Source organism: Diceros bicornis, chromosome 6, assembly GCF_020826845.1.
Source record: "Diceros bicornis minor isolate mBicDic1 chromosome 6, mDicBic1.mat.cur, whole genome shotgun sequence".
NCBI lineage: Eukaryota > Metazoa > Chordata > Mammalia > Perissodactyla > Rhinocerotidae > Diceros > Diceros bicornis.
In genome coordinates this window covers 94,206,417-94,221,358 of record NC_080745.1, presented here as the reverse complement: position 1 = coordinate 94,221,358, position 14,942 = coordinate 94,206,417, and the positions used below count along the sequence as shown (strand labels likewise).

Sequence of the window (14,942 nt, the reverse complement as noted above, 5' to 3'; positions counted from 1 at the left end):
GCGGCACTGTTGGGCGGGTCTCAGCCGTCCCTGTTACAGGTGATTACCGGCCGCAGGGCCGTCCCTCACTGACTGTCCGGGGCTGTATTTCCACCTGGTGTGACAGGACGGCCTGGTATCAACCATTTCACACATTTTTTTCCTACTTTGGTGCGCATTCAAGTCTCTCTCCCTGACCCCGGAAGCCGGCGGCTGGGTGAGGGGCAAACGAGCTGCTCCTGTGTGGCTCTGTGTCGGGAATCTTTGAGAGGGTCTGACCCTAGCAACAGGGCTGCTGTGTGGCACGTCCCAGCACGTGCCACCACTCCCCGCTGGCCCTGAGCTGAGACGTGAGCAGAGTTCTTTCCCCTCATCGGTGACGCCCACCGTCCCCCACCCTGACCACCCAGCATGAGCACCTGGGAGCAGAGCTGCTCCGAGTCACCCTGGGTCCCCACACCACGAAAGGGCTCCCTGCAAGGGGCCTCCATCCACGTTCGGGTCCTGAGCTCACCGAGGGGGCAGTGGGAAGGGGCCTCGCCCCAAGGAGGCTGTGCCCGTGCAGTGCCCCCGGCCCCTCTCTCGTGCTCCCAGCCCTCCTTACCTGGCCCTGGCTCCCCTCCACAGGTGAGATATGCTAAGGGCTCTGGGGGCACGAAGCGGCCTTCCAAACACTGGCAGCTCCACCTTGCCCCGCACACTGTAGGGCAGACCAGAGGGCCACGGGCCGGATCACCAGGGAAGGCTGTGGGGAATAATGTTGACAGGGCAGAAGCAATGCTGCCGCCCATGGGGGCCTTTCCAGGGGCTCTGGGCTGTGCATCTCCATACAAGCGTGTGCTGCTGTGATATGCAGTGTTCACCGTCCTTCACCCCGATAAGGGGGACCTTAGGGGCCAGTGACTGTGGACTGTCCTCACTGAGCAACCAGAAGTGCAGCAGTGGTGTGTTCAGTGCTTTCCAGAGTGCGACATGGCACAGCCCCAGGACTCAGGCACAATTTCTCCTGAAAGGTGACCCCTCGTGTGGCTCTCAGGGTATCTCCGGGACCAGGGCAGGGACCCGGCAGGTTCTCGCTGGTTCCAAAACAAGCTTCTAGAGTGACCTTTCTAGCCTAAGGCTGTACCATGTACCCCTGGGGACACAGGGGCCAGGTCTTGCCTGTGCCTGGGGCCCCGTATCAGGCTAACCACATGCACGATGTGCCTCTTGAGAGGAGCATGCGCCCAGACGTGCTCCACGAGAGATGAGGAGAATGTCAGCAGGCCCCTTCTGAATAAGCAGCAGTGCTGTCACCTCCTCCTCCCACGCTCTGCCTCTGCCTCTGCTCACCCTCACTTCCTCTCTACAGGCAGGCGGCTCCTGGACTCCTGCAGCTCTGCTGTTTGAGGTACAGGAGGCTGGAGGATGGGGAGGGTTGGGGGAGGCATGGGTGGGCCCACCATCGCCACCCTACAGATTCAGACAACAGACCCTGCTCACGATCCGGCGGAGTCTCACCACACCCCACGGAAACACTCTCACGTAGGAAATCCCACTTGCAAAGAAGAGCTCAGCAATGGAGTGCCCGGCCATGTCCTGATCCTCCTCCCTGCTGGGAAGCCAGCCTCCCCGCCTCCTGGCCCTGGGGGCAGGGAGAAGAGGCAAAGTGGGCGAGGTGGCCCTCATGACTGCGCCTGGGACATACAGGAAGCCCCTCTGAGCTGAGAGTTGGGGCAGAGAGGGATTTCTCCTCAAGATAACGTAGGAAGCTTTCTTTTTTGGGAGTTTCTGGGAGCAGCAAGATGGGGTGTGGGCAGAGCAGGCCAATAGCCTCGGCTCTTCACTGCCAGGAGGGAGGTGAGGCCGTCCTGGTGGCTCAGGGATGTTCTCCATGGCAGGCTCACAGGTGGCTTGGGGAGGCCTCGGCTGGCCTTGAGGGCACTGTCCTGGGTCTGGGCCGAGTTGGCCCACAAGGGGCCCAGCACATGGAGGGCCAGCGAGGAGCCCAGGCACGGACGCCCGCAGGGAGCTGCCTCTGGTCTAGAGGTGGTGATGGGAAGTGAGCCGCCCCACCTCACCCCACTCGCCTATATAGATACCCAGGGGGAGTGTCTCAGCAAACTGAACCACATTTCAAACGGGGCGGCACTGGACTAAGCAGAATTAGACCAGGCGGAATCCAGCACACCAGAAGGAGTCGTGTCAGTGCCCACAAGGGCCCCAAACAGGGCGGAGGGAGAGCTCCATCCTGACGGTCAGATGGCAGCGCCTTACCTGCTCATCTCATGGGGTCAGGCTCCCTTCTCACATCCGCAGAACCACAGGTGCATGGCCAGCCCCTTGCTGAGCACTGCCCCTTGAGCGTGAAGCCTGCAGCTCTGGACAGGGCAGCTCGGCCACGCTCGGCTCCCAGCAGCCACTGGCGTCCAGGCTGGGTGGTGCCAGGTGCCCAGGGCCCCACGTTGTCAGAGGCGGCCTTCGGCCTCCATGATCTCTGAGACAGTCAGGCCCCTTTCCAATTGGCCCATCCCTCTCTCATCCACCTCCCCTTATCATGCCCAAACCCTCCCTGTGGTCAGTCCCACCACACTTCTTGGGCTTCAGCCTTCATGTCTCAGGCGGGGTGGGAGGCAGAGGGTTGATGGCTCGGAGCGGTGAGGCAGCCTAACTCTCGTCTGTTCCCACGGAGTGACGGAGTCATAATCAAGGGGGGTGTCGGGATGTGACCATCGGTAAGTTCTCGGGACCCCAGCAAGCGAGCAGCAGCGTTCCTGTGGCCCACCCAAGGTGTCACAGGGAAACTGTCCTCAGGACGTCCCCAGTGAACGGTCTCAGTTCCCTGGGTGAAGGTCACCACTGAGACCACAGCTTTCGTGTCATCACGTTGTGGGGTGGCTGCGTTGTTTCTGAGCATCTTCCTCTGAGACACATGGTACAGCTCATGAGGGAACCGAGAGAGGTGAGAGTCCAGGGCTTGGGGACGTGCTCCTGCACAGAAGCAGCTCTTCCCACCTGCACAGCAGGGAACTCATGCATCCCTGTAACCGGGATGGAGGCTGTGTCCCGAGGAGGAACCCCAGGGTCCAGCAGCCAAGACCAGGCCTCTTCCAGAGGAGCCCAGTCAGAAAACTAGTTCTAATTCTGGCTCAACGACATGGACAGTTGTCCGCTCAGAGACCCTCAAAGCCCCCCTTTCTCCCTCTTCCTCGACGGGAGGGGGTCCGCAGAGACCAGATCCTCTTGGGTCTTCAGGGATGAGACGGGGTACCTCGTTTTGCTGCCTGGGCACCCACTGCTCTCTGGTCCAGCTGGAGGGATGGGGTCCGGCTGTTCTGGGGGCTGGAAGAAAAGAGACGTAGGACACACATCAGAGAGGCTGCTCGGCGAGAGGGAAGGGGCTAGAGAGATGAGGGCCTCGGGGAAAGGGTGACCACAGCTCCCGCAGGGAGGGCCCTCTGCCCCTCGTGTCAGGGAAACCTGGACATTTCTGGCCGAACGTCCAACATAACCCAGGCTTGGACTCAATACTGACTATGGGAAAAGGACGGAAAGACAGGAAACAGCCTCACTCCACCAGCACTGCTTCTGCTGAGATGCCGCAGAGGCAGGGGCCTGGACGCGCCAACTGAAGGCATTTACATGCTCTTCTCTCCTCCTGGGGCAGGTCCTGTGGGAGGGTCCTCTGCTCCCCTTCCTTCTCAGGAAAGGCAAGTGCCCTTCGCACCCTCTGACGATGGCGACCCCTCTGAACCCTGACCCCGGGGCAGGTGCTGAGGCCTGAAGGCTGTGGGCCGCTCTGGAACAGACCCTGGGAAGCCCTGGGCGTCGCCCTCCTCACGGAAGAGCAGGCGGCAGCTCCTCGGGCTGCGAGGGCCGTTCTGGTCCCCCAGGAAGCAGAGCGGGACCCTGGCCAGGAAACGCCAGTCGATGAAATACTCACCACGTCCAGGTGTCCAGGAGAGCTATGACCACAGAATGAAGGCTAAGGAGAAAAATAAGAACAGAAATAGAAACTGAAAAGGAAAGGGGAGGGTGAGGACATGGAGGGAAAGAAAGAGAAAAGAGAGTTTGTAGAGCTTCTGGCAGGAAATAACGTGTGATCACAGACAGAGCAAGACGGGGCTGCCGGCGGGGGGACAGGGGCAAATCCTGGCGTGCTGGCGTCCAGCGGTTAAGGGTCATGCCACCAGGGGCTGTGAGGATGCCCTGGGTCAGAAGTCACCACCTAGGGACACGCTCTGGGGACCTTGCCCCCACCAGAGGCTGGGCTGTGGACAACGGTCGGGAGGCCTTGGTCCAGCATGTCCCCGGCAAGAGCGAGCCTCTGCTGGTGACCTCGCCTCTCATCTCCTCCTCTGTGGGGCAGGACAGACCACCTGCACCTGTCTCCAGAGCTGATGGTGAAAGCACTAGCTGGCTAATCGTAATGATGGAAGTCTTGTGGAAAGACACTCCAGGCGCCAGGCAAACGCCAGCGCTCCCAGACAATGTTTTGGTCTCAGTCCCATTATAAATGATACAGCACAGCCAGCATCCTGAATAGATTTCACACTTGGAGCCTCATTTTGAGTTGAGGGGAGGGAACCAGGCCAATTTAGACACAAGAGAAAATCTGGCAGTGGCACAATTGCTTGGAAATGCAGAGCTGCGTTAGAGAGATCAAAAGAATAAACACCAATTTAAAAATTTCTAGTATTTAATACAAACAAATACATGTCCCCTCTGCCTCTCTGGCATCTCGGGCGAGCCTGGTGGATGTTTCCCCATGTGTCGGGCGTCCACGGGGTGGGCAAATTCCTATCTGCTGGTTGTGCCCTATGCGGTCCTAGGGGCCGGAGACAGGCACTGGTGCGATGGATTTGCATGTTTACCGTGACGATTGCTCGGCAGATGGCAGTAAAGTGCCCAGAGAAAGGACGGGTTTTGTCATTGACGAGGAGGGGCGGGCAGGGCGGGGTGGGCAGGGGGAGACCAGCTGTAGGAGGACAGCCCTGGGGAGGGCCTGCTCTTCCTCAGGCCAGGCTGAGGACCTGCAGCCCACAGGGGGTCCTGTCCAAACACCAGCCTCCTGTCCTCTCTGGAAGAGACAAGCCAGGGAGGTGGATCCGAGTGACCGCTTCACTCAGCGCTCAGGGGGAGGCGGTCGGTCATATGGTGAGATCTGCCCCACAGGCAGGACCAACAGTCTGACTCCTAGAGATCACGGAAACATCCCTAAACCACAGAAAAAGAACTGTCCTAAAACTAAGCAACACCCTGCAGGAGGAGCCGGGGTTCTCTCTGGGCTCACTCTGTGCACACTGACTTGGGGAGCACCAAGTGTGACTGCTACCGTGAGTGGACCGAGTGTCTGCGACCCCATGCCTGGTAGAGCCGGGCATCCAGGAAAAGACTCGGACAGTCCTGCTGGGGCCCCGAGCCGAGTGGCCCCAAACTAAACTCCCACCAGCATCCAGAGTTTCCTAAACCTGGAAGCGATTTCTGTAAGGACCAGACAAGAGAGTTGTACTGATGGACAACCCGTCCTCAAGAGGAAATCCCATCTTTCAGGAACCTGATTTTTAGACCAGTGTGCTTGGTGAACTTGGAGGAATCAAATGCTTTAGCACAGCCATCAGCACTAAAGGGAACCTAGGTTGCTGGTCTGGCACACTGGGGAAACTGAGGCTGAGAGAGACATGGCTCTCTGGGGTCACATGGCTGGGTCATTGCAGAGGGGGCGTTCCCAGGCCCCAGCTCCCAGCTCCTGGTCCAGAGCAGATACCGCCCTGACACCTCTTCCTGTTCACGCTGTGCCCCGAACCTCAGACGTAGTGCTAAACGACACCCCGTGGGAGCTGTCTGTTCTCTTTACGTAAGCTCCGAAAGAAGCCCCGAAATTTTCATTTATTTTACCTTTTCCTCCAGTTCCTTTATTTGTCTCTTCTGAGCTTCTATTCTTTCTTCTAACTCTTTAATTCTCTGCAATGTTAAAAGGAGGAAAATCTTCAATAACCAGAGTATTTGTGAAACCAAGCGGGAAAGCCTTTCAAGATCTTCACCCCTGCACGTGGTGGACAAATAGCCACAGAGCGGCTGCCATGTGGACACGGGCCCGGGTGGCCGTGGCTGACCATGTTTTTGCTGCTGTCGGTTTTTAAGTCATGTCTGCACCATGAGGTGCAGGAGCCTCAGTCTGCCCTCTCTAGTGGACTTCTAGGAAGCCTTGGCTAAGGAGAGGGGCAAGCTTGCTCACCTCAGTTTCCCTTACGGACACAGCCTTTCTTAGTCTGCTGCTTTGCTCCAACAGGAGAGTGGACAGCCCTCCCCACCAGCCATGCTTCCAGCGGTGGGAATGACACCCTCCCGCCTGGTACAACTTCAGACCGTAAGCCATAATGCTAGGAGCCCAAGGGAACGGTAAGGAATCGATTCACAGTCCTTCCCAAATGCCATTACAGCAGGATGATGAGCAGCAGGAGGGTCACAAAGCCAGCCACAGGAGGACTTTCCTTGCGAGGATGATGCCACATTTTGAAGCCCTGGTCTTCACCTTGGTAGGCAAAGCAATGCCACCTGGATGCAAATTTGTGTGTCCACACTGGACCTGGATGCCTGTGCCTGGACCCCAGCTAAGCTCTGACCACGGCCTGTCTGATGGGAGCAAGAGGGGCCACAGATGACCGTCCCCAAACTGACCAGCCTGGAGCCGGCAGCGGTGTCCTGGTAGCTGACCAATGCTCTGGTCAGACATCAGCCCGCTGACAGCCACAGCAAACCCCACCTCACTTCATCTGACTTCACAAGCTGTCTTTTGGGATGAACACATCCGTAAAGGCCCCTCTAGGTCACGGTGGCACGCTCAGGGGAGTGGAGACATGGCTTACACACCAAGGCTGTCCAGCCTGCCAGGGTCCCTCACCTCCTGTTAGAAATGGACTGGCTGGACTGGCCTGAGGTCCCCAAGTGCCCCTAGGCTAGGAGAAGGCCAGAGGCTGCTCCCGGGCCCACGAGCTGCTGCTCCCCGGATGCCACCTTCACTATGCCGTCACCATTGAGGGAGGAGTTGCGGAGGACAACGGGCAGTCAGGGTCCCAGCAGAAGGGACATGCACCCAGAGGCCTGGGCAGTACGACCCTCGAGGCTGGTCAGGAGACGCCCAGTCAGGCAGGAGGGCCCCGTGGCGTGGCCGCGGGAGGGCGTGGCCATTGGCATGCCCCGAGGTTGGAGGGTGTGGCTATTGGAAAGCAGGCCATGGGAAGCCCGGCCAGAACGCCTCCGCTGCCCCCCAGGCCCCGCACCTGCTGCGCCAGCTGCAGCAGCTCCATGCGCTCCCGCAGGATCTGGGCGTCCCGCTCGCGCAGCTCGCTCATGACCTGGCGCTTCCACTGCTCCACGGCCACCTTGAGCTTCTCACGCTCCTCCTCCGACAGCATCTCGGCCACTTTGGCCCCCACCTCCTGCTGCAGCGCATCGTACAGCATGGCTTCCAGCTCCAGGATGTGCTGGGGGCGGGAGGGAGACGTCAGTCCTCACCTTCTCCCAAACTGGACCTGTCTCCCCCAGGGACTCCTCGGGCCTGACGGGGGCCTGGGGCACCCCGAGATCCCTCAGGGTTACAACATCTCCAAGTCTTTCCACGAAGGGGACTACTTTATTCTCAATCGGCTTAAGTGATGTTCTATAGAGTGGAAACAGTCGGGGTAACTGTTTCAAGATCACTCCCTTCGACACGACTTGTAACGCGCAATGAAATGTGGCAGAATTCTTGTATCATGTTAACATCCGGGAACACGTGGTCAGCACATATTTGAGATGGGGGGCAGGCATACCTGGAGAAAAGAACAGAGGGAAGGTGTCTTCCTTTGCCCACGATCTTCATCATACCCTGGGTTTGGGGGTCGCCAGGAATGAAGGAGGGCAGCACTCACAAGAGTTTGTTTGAAGTTAAAACAGCAGGGGGGCAAGTCTTTGAGTTCCCAGCCTCCCACCACACAGGGCTAGGCCACTCTGCAGGCCTCAATGTGGTGGGGTGAATCATGTCCCCGAAAAGATTCATTCAAGACCTAACCCTGGAACATGTGGGTGTGGCCTTATTTGGAAACAGGGGCTCTGCAGATAACCCAGTTAAGAGGAGGTCATGCTGGATTAGGATGGGCTCTAATCCAGTGACTCTTATCCTCAGAAGAAGAGGGAAATTTGGAGACGGTCACAGAAGACATGGGGGAGAAGTCATGTGACGACAGAGGAAGGACGTGGGGTGACACAGCCACATGTCAAGGAGCGCCTGGAGCCCCCAGGAGCTGGGAGAGGCAGGAAGGAGCCTCAGAGACACCTTGACTTCAGACTCTGGCCTCCTGGCTGTGGGGCAGTCCTTCTCTCTCTCTCGGTTGCTCCCTGCTCCCTCAAACATGGCCTCACCTTCGCTCGGCCTCAAGGCCCCGTGTGCCCGGCCTCTGCCCCTCTCCCAGCTTCATCACCTCCACTCTCCCAGATGATAACCCTGAGGATGCCCACACCCATGGTGCCTGGTGTAAGACTTCACCTCCACAAAGTCTTCAGCCCCTCGCCCCTTCCATGAAGTAGGAGCTCTTGTTAGCTCTAGTTCACAGACAAGGAAACTGAGTCACACTCAATTGGTTATACAACTGGGGATGAACAACTTACACAGGGTCTTGCGGGGGCAGAGCTGGGGTCCGGACCTTCCAGGGGGCTCAGAGTGCATGGTCCTCACACTGCCCCGTGTGGGCCCTGAGATGGAGAGCCCCCCCACACTGCTGGTCCCCAAACATGCATGCCACCCACACCTCCCTGACCATGCTCAGGATGCTTCTCTGCCTGGAGCTTGACAAACTCCTCTTCATCCTTCAAAACCCACCTACCTAGCCCAACTTGCTCTGCCCGTGAGCCCCTCTCCTCCTCTACAATCCTGCACCTCCTTTTTGACTGTCAGTTAATTCTGTCTCCTCCAGGCTGAGGGGTTTTGTTGCCCACCTCTGTGCAGTCCCAGCACAGAGCCCAGCTCATGAGCAGACACTACGTGGTAACTGAATGACGAATGAACACAAAACCCTTCAGGGAGAGGCTTCTGATGTTTTAAAACTATTCACACATAGCATAATTGATGCAATTTATGGAATCAGGTAAATTTGTGAAATAATTATGTCATTTGTGAAATCAGGTAAGATGTCATAATGATCACCTTCAATTCAAGAAGAAACAGAGCTCTGCAGCCTTTGGCCAAGATGCCCCATTCGGTGGGGTCCGGGGCAGCCCACCCCTCAGCTCTCCGGGCAAGGAAATGGACCCTTCCCCCTCTCCTGCTGTTGGGAGGCCCAGAGAGGGAGCTGATGGTGGGGGAGACTGGTGGGAGGACAGGCGGACATCTACAGAACGCTGTCAAGGGCATGTGGCCAAGCTGAGTGACGAGCAGAGACTCACATCAGCGTGGATTCTGAGGGGACCACCGGCGCGGTGCCAACATAAAACAGAGCCTGCCGGCTCACGGCTGCTCTGGCCCCGAGGAGTGGACGCTAGTGAGGGAGTCGTCAGAGCTGTGGGAGAGCTGCCAGGTGCCGCTCTGGCACTGGGGTGCGGACTGGGGGGCGTATCCGGACCTTAGGGGTCGCCCAGGTCCACTCGCTGGCCTCGCTGGTAGCTTCACCTCCCAGCAGCCCTGGAGCCCTCAGGAGCTCTGTGCACAGGCCTCGTCTGGTGGACGGCTTGGGGCTGAGCACCGTCCAGGCCCTTCAGGAGGAGCCGTAGAGGCTGGGTTCCCCACTGACGGGGAGAAGGGCCACAGTTATGGGGACAGTGCCCACTGTGGATCTCGGGGGAAGGGCCTGGAGCCCACAGACGCCCACCCATGAGAAGACCTGGGAGAAGCAGGGCAGCTGACCAGGCTGAGTGGGAACCAGGCCCCGGAGTCCCCAGGTCGGGGCTGATGCCACGAGGCCAAGGGCGGGGGAGAGACTGAGGGAGGCTGGAGCTGGGGGCAGCGAGGGCCAGAGGTTGGGCCGTGTGCGGGGACGCGGCGAGAGGGAAAGAGTTGAGCAGGGAGTGCTCGTCCCCTCTGCTGCCTTCCAGAAGTCCAGTTCGTGACCCAGAAACCACCGTGCAAAATGACGCAAAATGATCCCTTTACTATCGCTCAGCAGCCAAAATACATACCTTGTTATAAATTCCTAAGCATTTAGCAATTTGATCTGAAGTACTTTTAAAGCTTTTTCCTCAGGAAATTTTATTGATATAATCTGTGAAAAAACCAAATTCTCAAACTATAGAAACCCATCTTCCCATCAAAAATGTAACATCTTTAGAAATAAATGTTTCCTTTTCTTCAGGCAAAATGATTATGCAAACGTCTTTTGGCTTAGGAGACATTTTAGGAAAAGCAAAAAAAAAAAGACTTTCGGACCTCACTTACATTTTATTGTTCTTGACAGCCACAAAATAAACGGTCGCCAGCTGTCACAACCAGCTCACACCCCATATCAACTGCCACTTCTTACAGAAAAAGAGCTTAGTGCTTTTAAGATAAGCTCCAGCATTTAAAAATAAAAGGGTTGAGCGTGGGGCTTAGAATTAACATCACAATGGCTTCCCAGGAACCTGGGAGCGGGGATGTCCGTGACCTTCCCTACATACAGGAACACCAGTGATGGGCCACCTGGAGGACCTGGGCCACCTAGAGGAGCGTCTGTGCACACCCCCTTTCCCCAGCCTTGTCCGGGAACAGCGGGTCTGCTAGCAGCTTCCTAGACAGCCGTCACCGCACGTTAGGGACCATCCTTGCCTTTCCAAAGCCTGGCTGTGGTTCTTGTGCTCATAGAGCAGAGAGGGTGTGAAACCCAGCAGGTACCCACAGGCCTGCAGCCGCCAGAGCACCCCAGACCTGGTTTGTGCCACCCTCCTGCACGGGGTTTCCTGAATGACAGATACAAGGCTAATGGTCCAGGGGAAAGTGCGAGCTGGTATAGCGATAAGAAAACAAGAGTGAGGGGCCAGCCCGGTGGCGCAAGTGGTTAAGTGCGCGTGCTCTGCTGTTGCGGCCCGGGATTTGCAGGTGTGGATCCCGGGCGCACACCGACGCACCGCTTGGCAAGCCATGCTGTGGCCACGTCCCATATAAAGTAGAGGAAGATGGACACGGATGTTAGCCCAGGGCCAACCTTCCTCAGCAAAAAAGAGGAGGATTGGCATCGGAAGTTAGCTCACGGCCGATCTTCCCCACAAAAAAATAAATAAGGAAAAAGAAAACAAGAGTGAGACAGCAAAACGTGGGTCCTTCCTGCGGGAATGGGCAGAAGGGCCCCCACAGTCATCACCCAGGGAGGACCCCTTCACAGTCATTGCCCAGGGAGGACCCCCCACAGTCATCTCCCAGGGAGGACCCCCCACAGTCATCGCCCAGGGAGGGGTCCTCACCCCCCCATCCCCTCCCTGCTCCCCTAGGGCAATGTTTTCTTTAGCATTTCTATGGTATGCGGGTGTGTGTGTGTGTGTGTGTGTGTGTGTTTGTTATAAAGCCGTCTCTCTGACATCATCTCAGTGACCCATGTTTTCTGCACAGGTGTCATATAATAAATTCCCGTTTGTGAGGCTGTCTTCTGAGTAATGCCTGGGTCCTAGAGGTGAGCTGTGCCCTTCCTGGGGGTGTCCAGGACTCAGGACCAGAGCACAGACAGCGTCAGTGTGGGTGGCTCAGAGCTGCCTGGCTGCCCCCATATACTGTGAGCACCTGGCACCTGAGTTGACTGGAAACACGGGCCTTAGCACATATTTCTGAGAAGGCCCATCAGTGCCGGTTTGGCTCTCTCTGAGGCCACCTCCTTCTGCCACCTCCTCTGTGGCTGTTCCCGCAGGCAGCACACAATGACTGGCCAGTCAGCGGGCCATCATCACCATCATCACCCAGCAGAGGGCACACTCCCTGACCCTCAGGAAGCCCACCCTAAGCTCAGGCAGAGCCCCCCGGCACCCCCTGCCTCACCAGGGCCCTGATGGGCACAACAGAAACATTAAACTGTCAGCTTCTAAGCCTGGCAGCAATAGCTATCCTGAATAAGCTGCTGTGACCCACTCTCCACACAGCAATCTTATTTTCCCAACAACTCCAGGAGGCAGGAATTAATACCTCTATTGACCACAAGTGTCTGAGTCACTGGGTCAGGCCGCCCAGCTGGCGGTGGGGTAAGTTTCAGACTCCACGCCTACTTTTAGCTAATCCTCCGGCCGCCTCACGCGGGCCGCAAGACAGCTTTTCCTGAACTAGTGCCATGATGTGCTCTGACTTTAAGGATTCAGTCTAGGAGACAAAGGCACACCCAGCCAGGAAGGACCATTCTCAAGGGGGCATTAATTTACAGGTGTAACTGATGGCCAGAAAGGCAGTGCGGGACGCGCTCCTCCAGGAAGCCTCGGCGTGTGCCTCTGCTGTGCTCGTTGAGGAGCTATGATGCAGCACTTGATACGGGGTCACCACCTTGACACAGGAAGGCTGCCTGAAGTTCAAGTGAAGTTTCTTTTCCTGTTCTCAAACCAACCTCTGTGAGGACTGACTCTCAGAGACAAAGTGTCTACAGATCCCTCAGATCTCGGTGTTCACCCCACATGGGGACACCCCCTTAGGTTTACCAGTGGCAGACACTGCCCCGCGGGGAAGCAGATGTGCAGAGGACAGGCACGACTTGCATTTCTCGGGTGGTCGATGAACAAAAGCAGGGGTCCCCAGACGAATGATGTTACTTACAAACATTCAACTGTGTTCACTTAATTCGTACATGCATAGTTTTCAATGAATTCTATTTTCTCAACTCACTTCAAATGTCCTTTTGAGCTCTGCTCGTGTGCCTGCATTCCTGGGGCGAAGGGTCTGCTGACTGGGCAGGAAAGCCTCCTCAGAGCCCACTGAGCAGGGGGTCTCCAGAAGGAGAAATGCAGAGAGTGACCCCACGCTGGTCACACTGGGCCCAGGATCTTCCTGGGCAGGGGTCTGAGCCCCCATGACACAGCACTGGACATGTGAACAACTTTCCCTATTTCTACCCCAAATCCTGCCCCCCCGGGGGTTCCAGCAGTCACGTTTCTCTTACCTTGTGAGCTTGGTCCAGGGCCTGCTTTCTGTAGTCCAGCTCCTCATCCAGGTAGCCTTTCTGTTTACTGAACAGCTCCTGAAACACAAGAGGACCCACGTCTCAGCCTCGGGTGTCGGACCTGGTGACCCCATAACGCAGGGCCACGTGGCGAGATGTCCACCGACCTTCTCACTCTCCAGATCGACCATCTTCCGCTGCAGAGCTGACTCCGTCTCTTCGATCTGCTGGAGCCACTGGACACAAACACAAAGGACAGGTGACCGTGACCTCTCAGGTCGCCACACAGGCACCTGAGCCACCCCACCTCCCCCGGCTCCACGGAGACAGCCTGGGAGAGGAAGGAGGGAGGCCTGGCCCTCTCTGCCCTTCCCACTCTTCCTCCAGGAGGGGAAAGCTCAGCCCTCGCCGGGAGTCGGGGCTGGGCTGGCGTGAGCTCCGTGTGCCAGGTCCAGGCTCCACCCCAAACCCCTGCCTGGTGTCCAGGAAGTCTCTACCCCACCCTTCCCCAGGGAGAGGAGGGTCACTAGCTGGGGGGAAGTGGGGGTAGATGCACCTGAGAGCTCTTCCAGGAGACGTAGGGAGGGGCAGCCTGTTCTCTCGCAGTCCCGTCCCCCTAGCCCCCATTCACTGGATACCCCTTCCACTTCCTGCTGGAGGCCCACAGGAGGGAGTGCTGACAGCCGGCCTGCTGGGCAGGCTCTGGCTATGGGGGTGGGACCAGGAGCATCCTGGAAGCCCTGGGAGGAGGGAAGCTAGGGGGTGGGGAGCCCAGGTGGGCTGGGCGGCCCCCAGAGAAGGGTCCTGACAGGTCAAACAGAACACTGACAGTTATACAGACCCATCATATCTCCTGGTCTTTGGGGGTAAACTGAGCCAGAGTTGGTCTTGGGGCAAGTTCTGGCTGAATCTGTCATTTGCAAACACGTGTGGTGGGTTCTATCTGACCTGTGCCTGTACCAGACCTCCCAAGGCAGACAGGATTAGTGGACCCCTTGCTCTCCATGGCCCCTCTTCCCAGGGAGAACATCTTCTCTGAGCTGAGCACAGAAAGGGAGACATGCAAGGAGCCGGACGCTCTCCCGAGAGTGTCCACACAGTTGCTGTTACCTTTTCGGCCAAGGTCAGGACTGTCCTGGCTTGTATGACGACCACTTGCTCCTCATTGGTCAGATTCTGCACCCAAAAGCAGAATACACATATAGTCAGGGGCAGCGCTTCAGCCGGCCAGGCTGAATGATGGGTGCTGGGTGGTGGAGCTGAATGACAGGTGCTTGGTGGTGGGGCTGAATGATGGGTTCTGGGTGGGGCCGAATGACGGGTGCCTGGCGGTGGGGCTGAGTGACGGGTGCCGGGTGGTGGGGCTGAGTGACGGGTGCTTGGTGGTGGGGCTGAGTGACGGGTGCCTGGTGGTGGGGCTGAGTGACGGGTGCCGGGTGGTGGGGCTGAGTGACAGGTGCCTGGTGGTGGGGTTCAATGACGGGTGCCTGGTGGTGGGGCTGAATGACGGGTGCCTGGTGGTGGGGCTGAGTGACAGGTGCCGGGTGGTGGGGCTGAGTGACAGGTGCCTGGTGGTGGGGTTGAATGACGGGTGCTTGGTGGTAGGGCTGAATGACGGGTGCTGGGCGGGGCTGAAAGATGGGTGCTAGGTATGGGGCCGATGGGACAGGCATAGGGGACCTGGGGTCACAGCTAAAGGTCAATTTTACTAAAACTCCATCCCGAGCCTTTGACACCCTCTACTCTTGACCTCGTTCACTCGGGGTGCACTCTCTATTTTGTCCCCTCTTGTCCTCTCACTGCTGATAGCCATGTAACAAGCAGGCAGGCAGTGATAAATATGTCCCCACTCTCTGTCTTTGTCTCCATCTTTGTTTAAAGCCAGCTCTCTGCATATGCAACTGTGAA

At 57.7% G+C, this 14,942-nt stretch overlaps 1 protein-coding gene across 1 annotated transcript in view; it reads right to left on the bottom strand.

The window, feature by feature from the left end:
• Positions 1–3,108: 3,108 nt before the first annotated feature.
• Positions 3,109–14,942, bottom strand: part of JAKMIP3 (Janus kinase and microtubule interacting protein 3) — a 66,839-nt gene continuing 55,005 nt past the window's right edge. The window contains exons 16-22 of the mRNA XM_058544310.1: positions 14,145–14,210; positions 13,202–13,270; positions 13,035–13,112; positions 7,242–7,445; positions 5,857–5,922; positions 3,902–3,943; positions 3,109–3,300 (exon numbers count right to left, since the gene is read on the bottom strand). Coding sequence (XP_058400293.1) covers positions 3,142–3,300; positions 3,902–3,943; positions 5,857–5,922; positions 7,242–7,445; positions 13,035–13,112; positions 13,202–13,270; positions 14,145–14,210 — 684 coding nt within the window. The 3' untranslated portion in view covers positions 3,109–3,141. The remainder of the gene's footprint in view (positions 3,301–3,901; positions 3,944–5,856; positions 5,923–7,241; positions 7,446–13,034; positions 13,113–13,201; positions 13,271–14,144; positions 14,211–14,942) is intronic.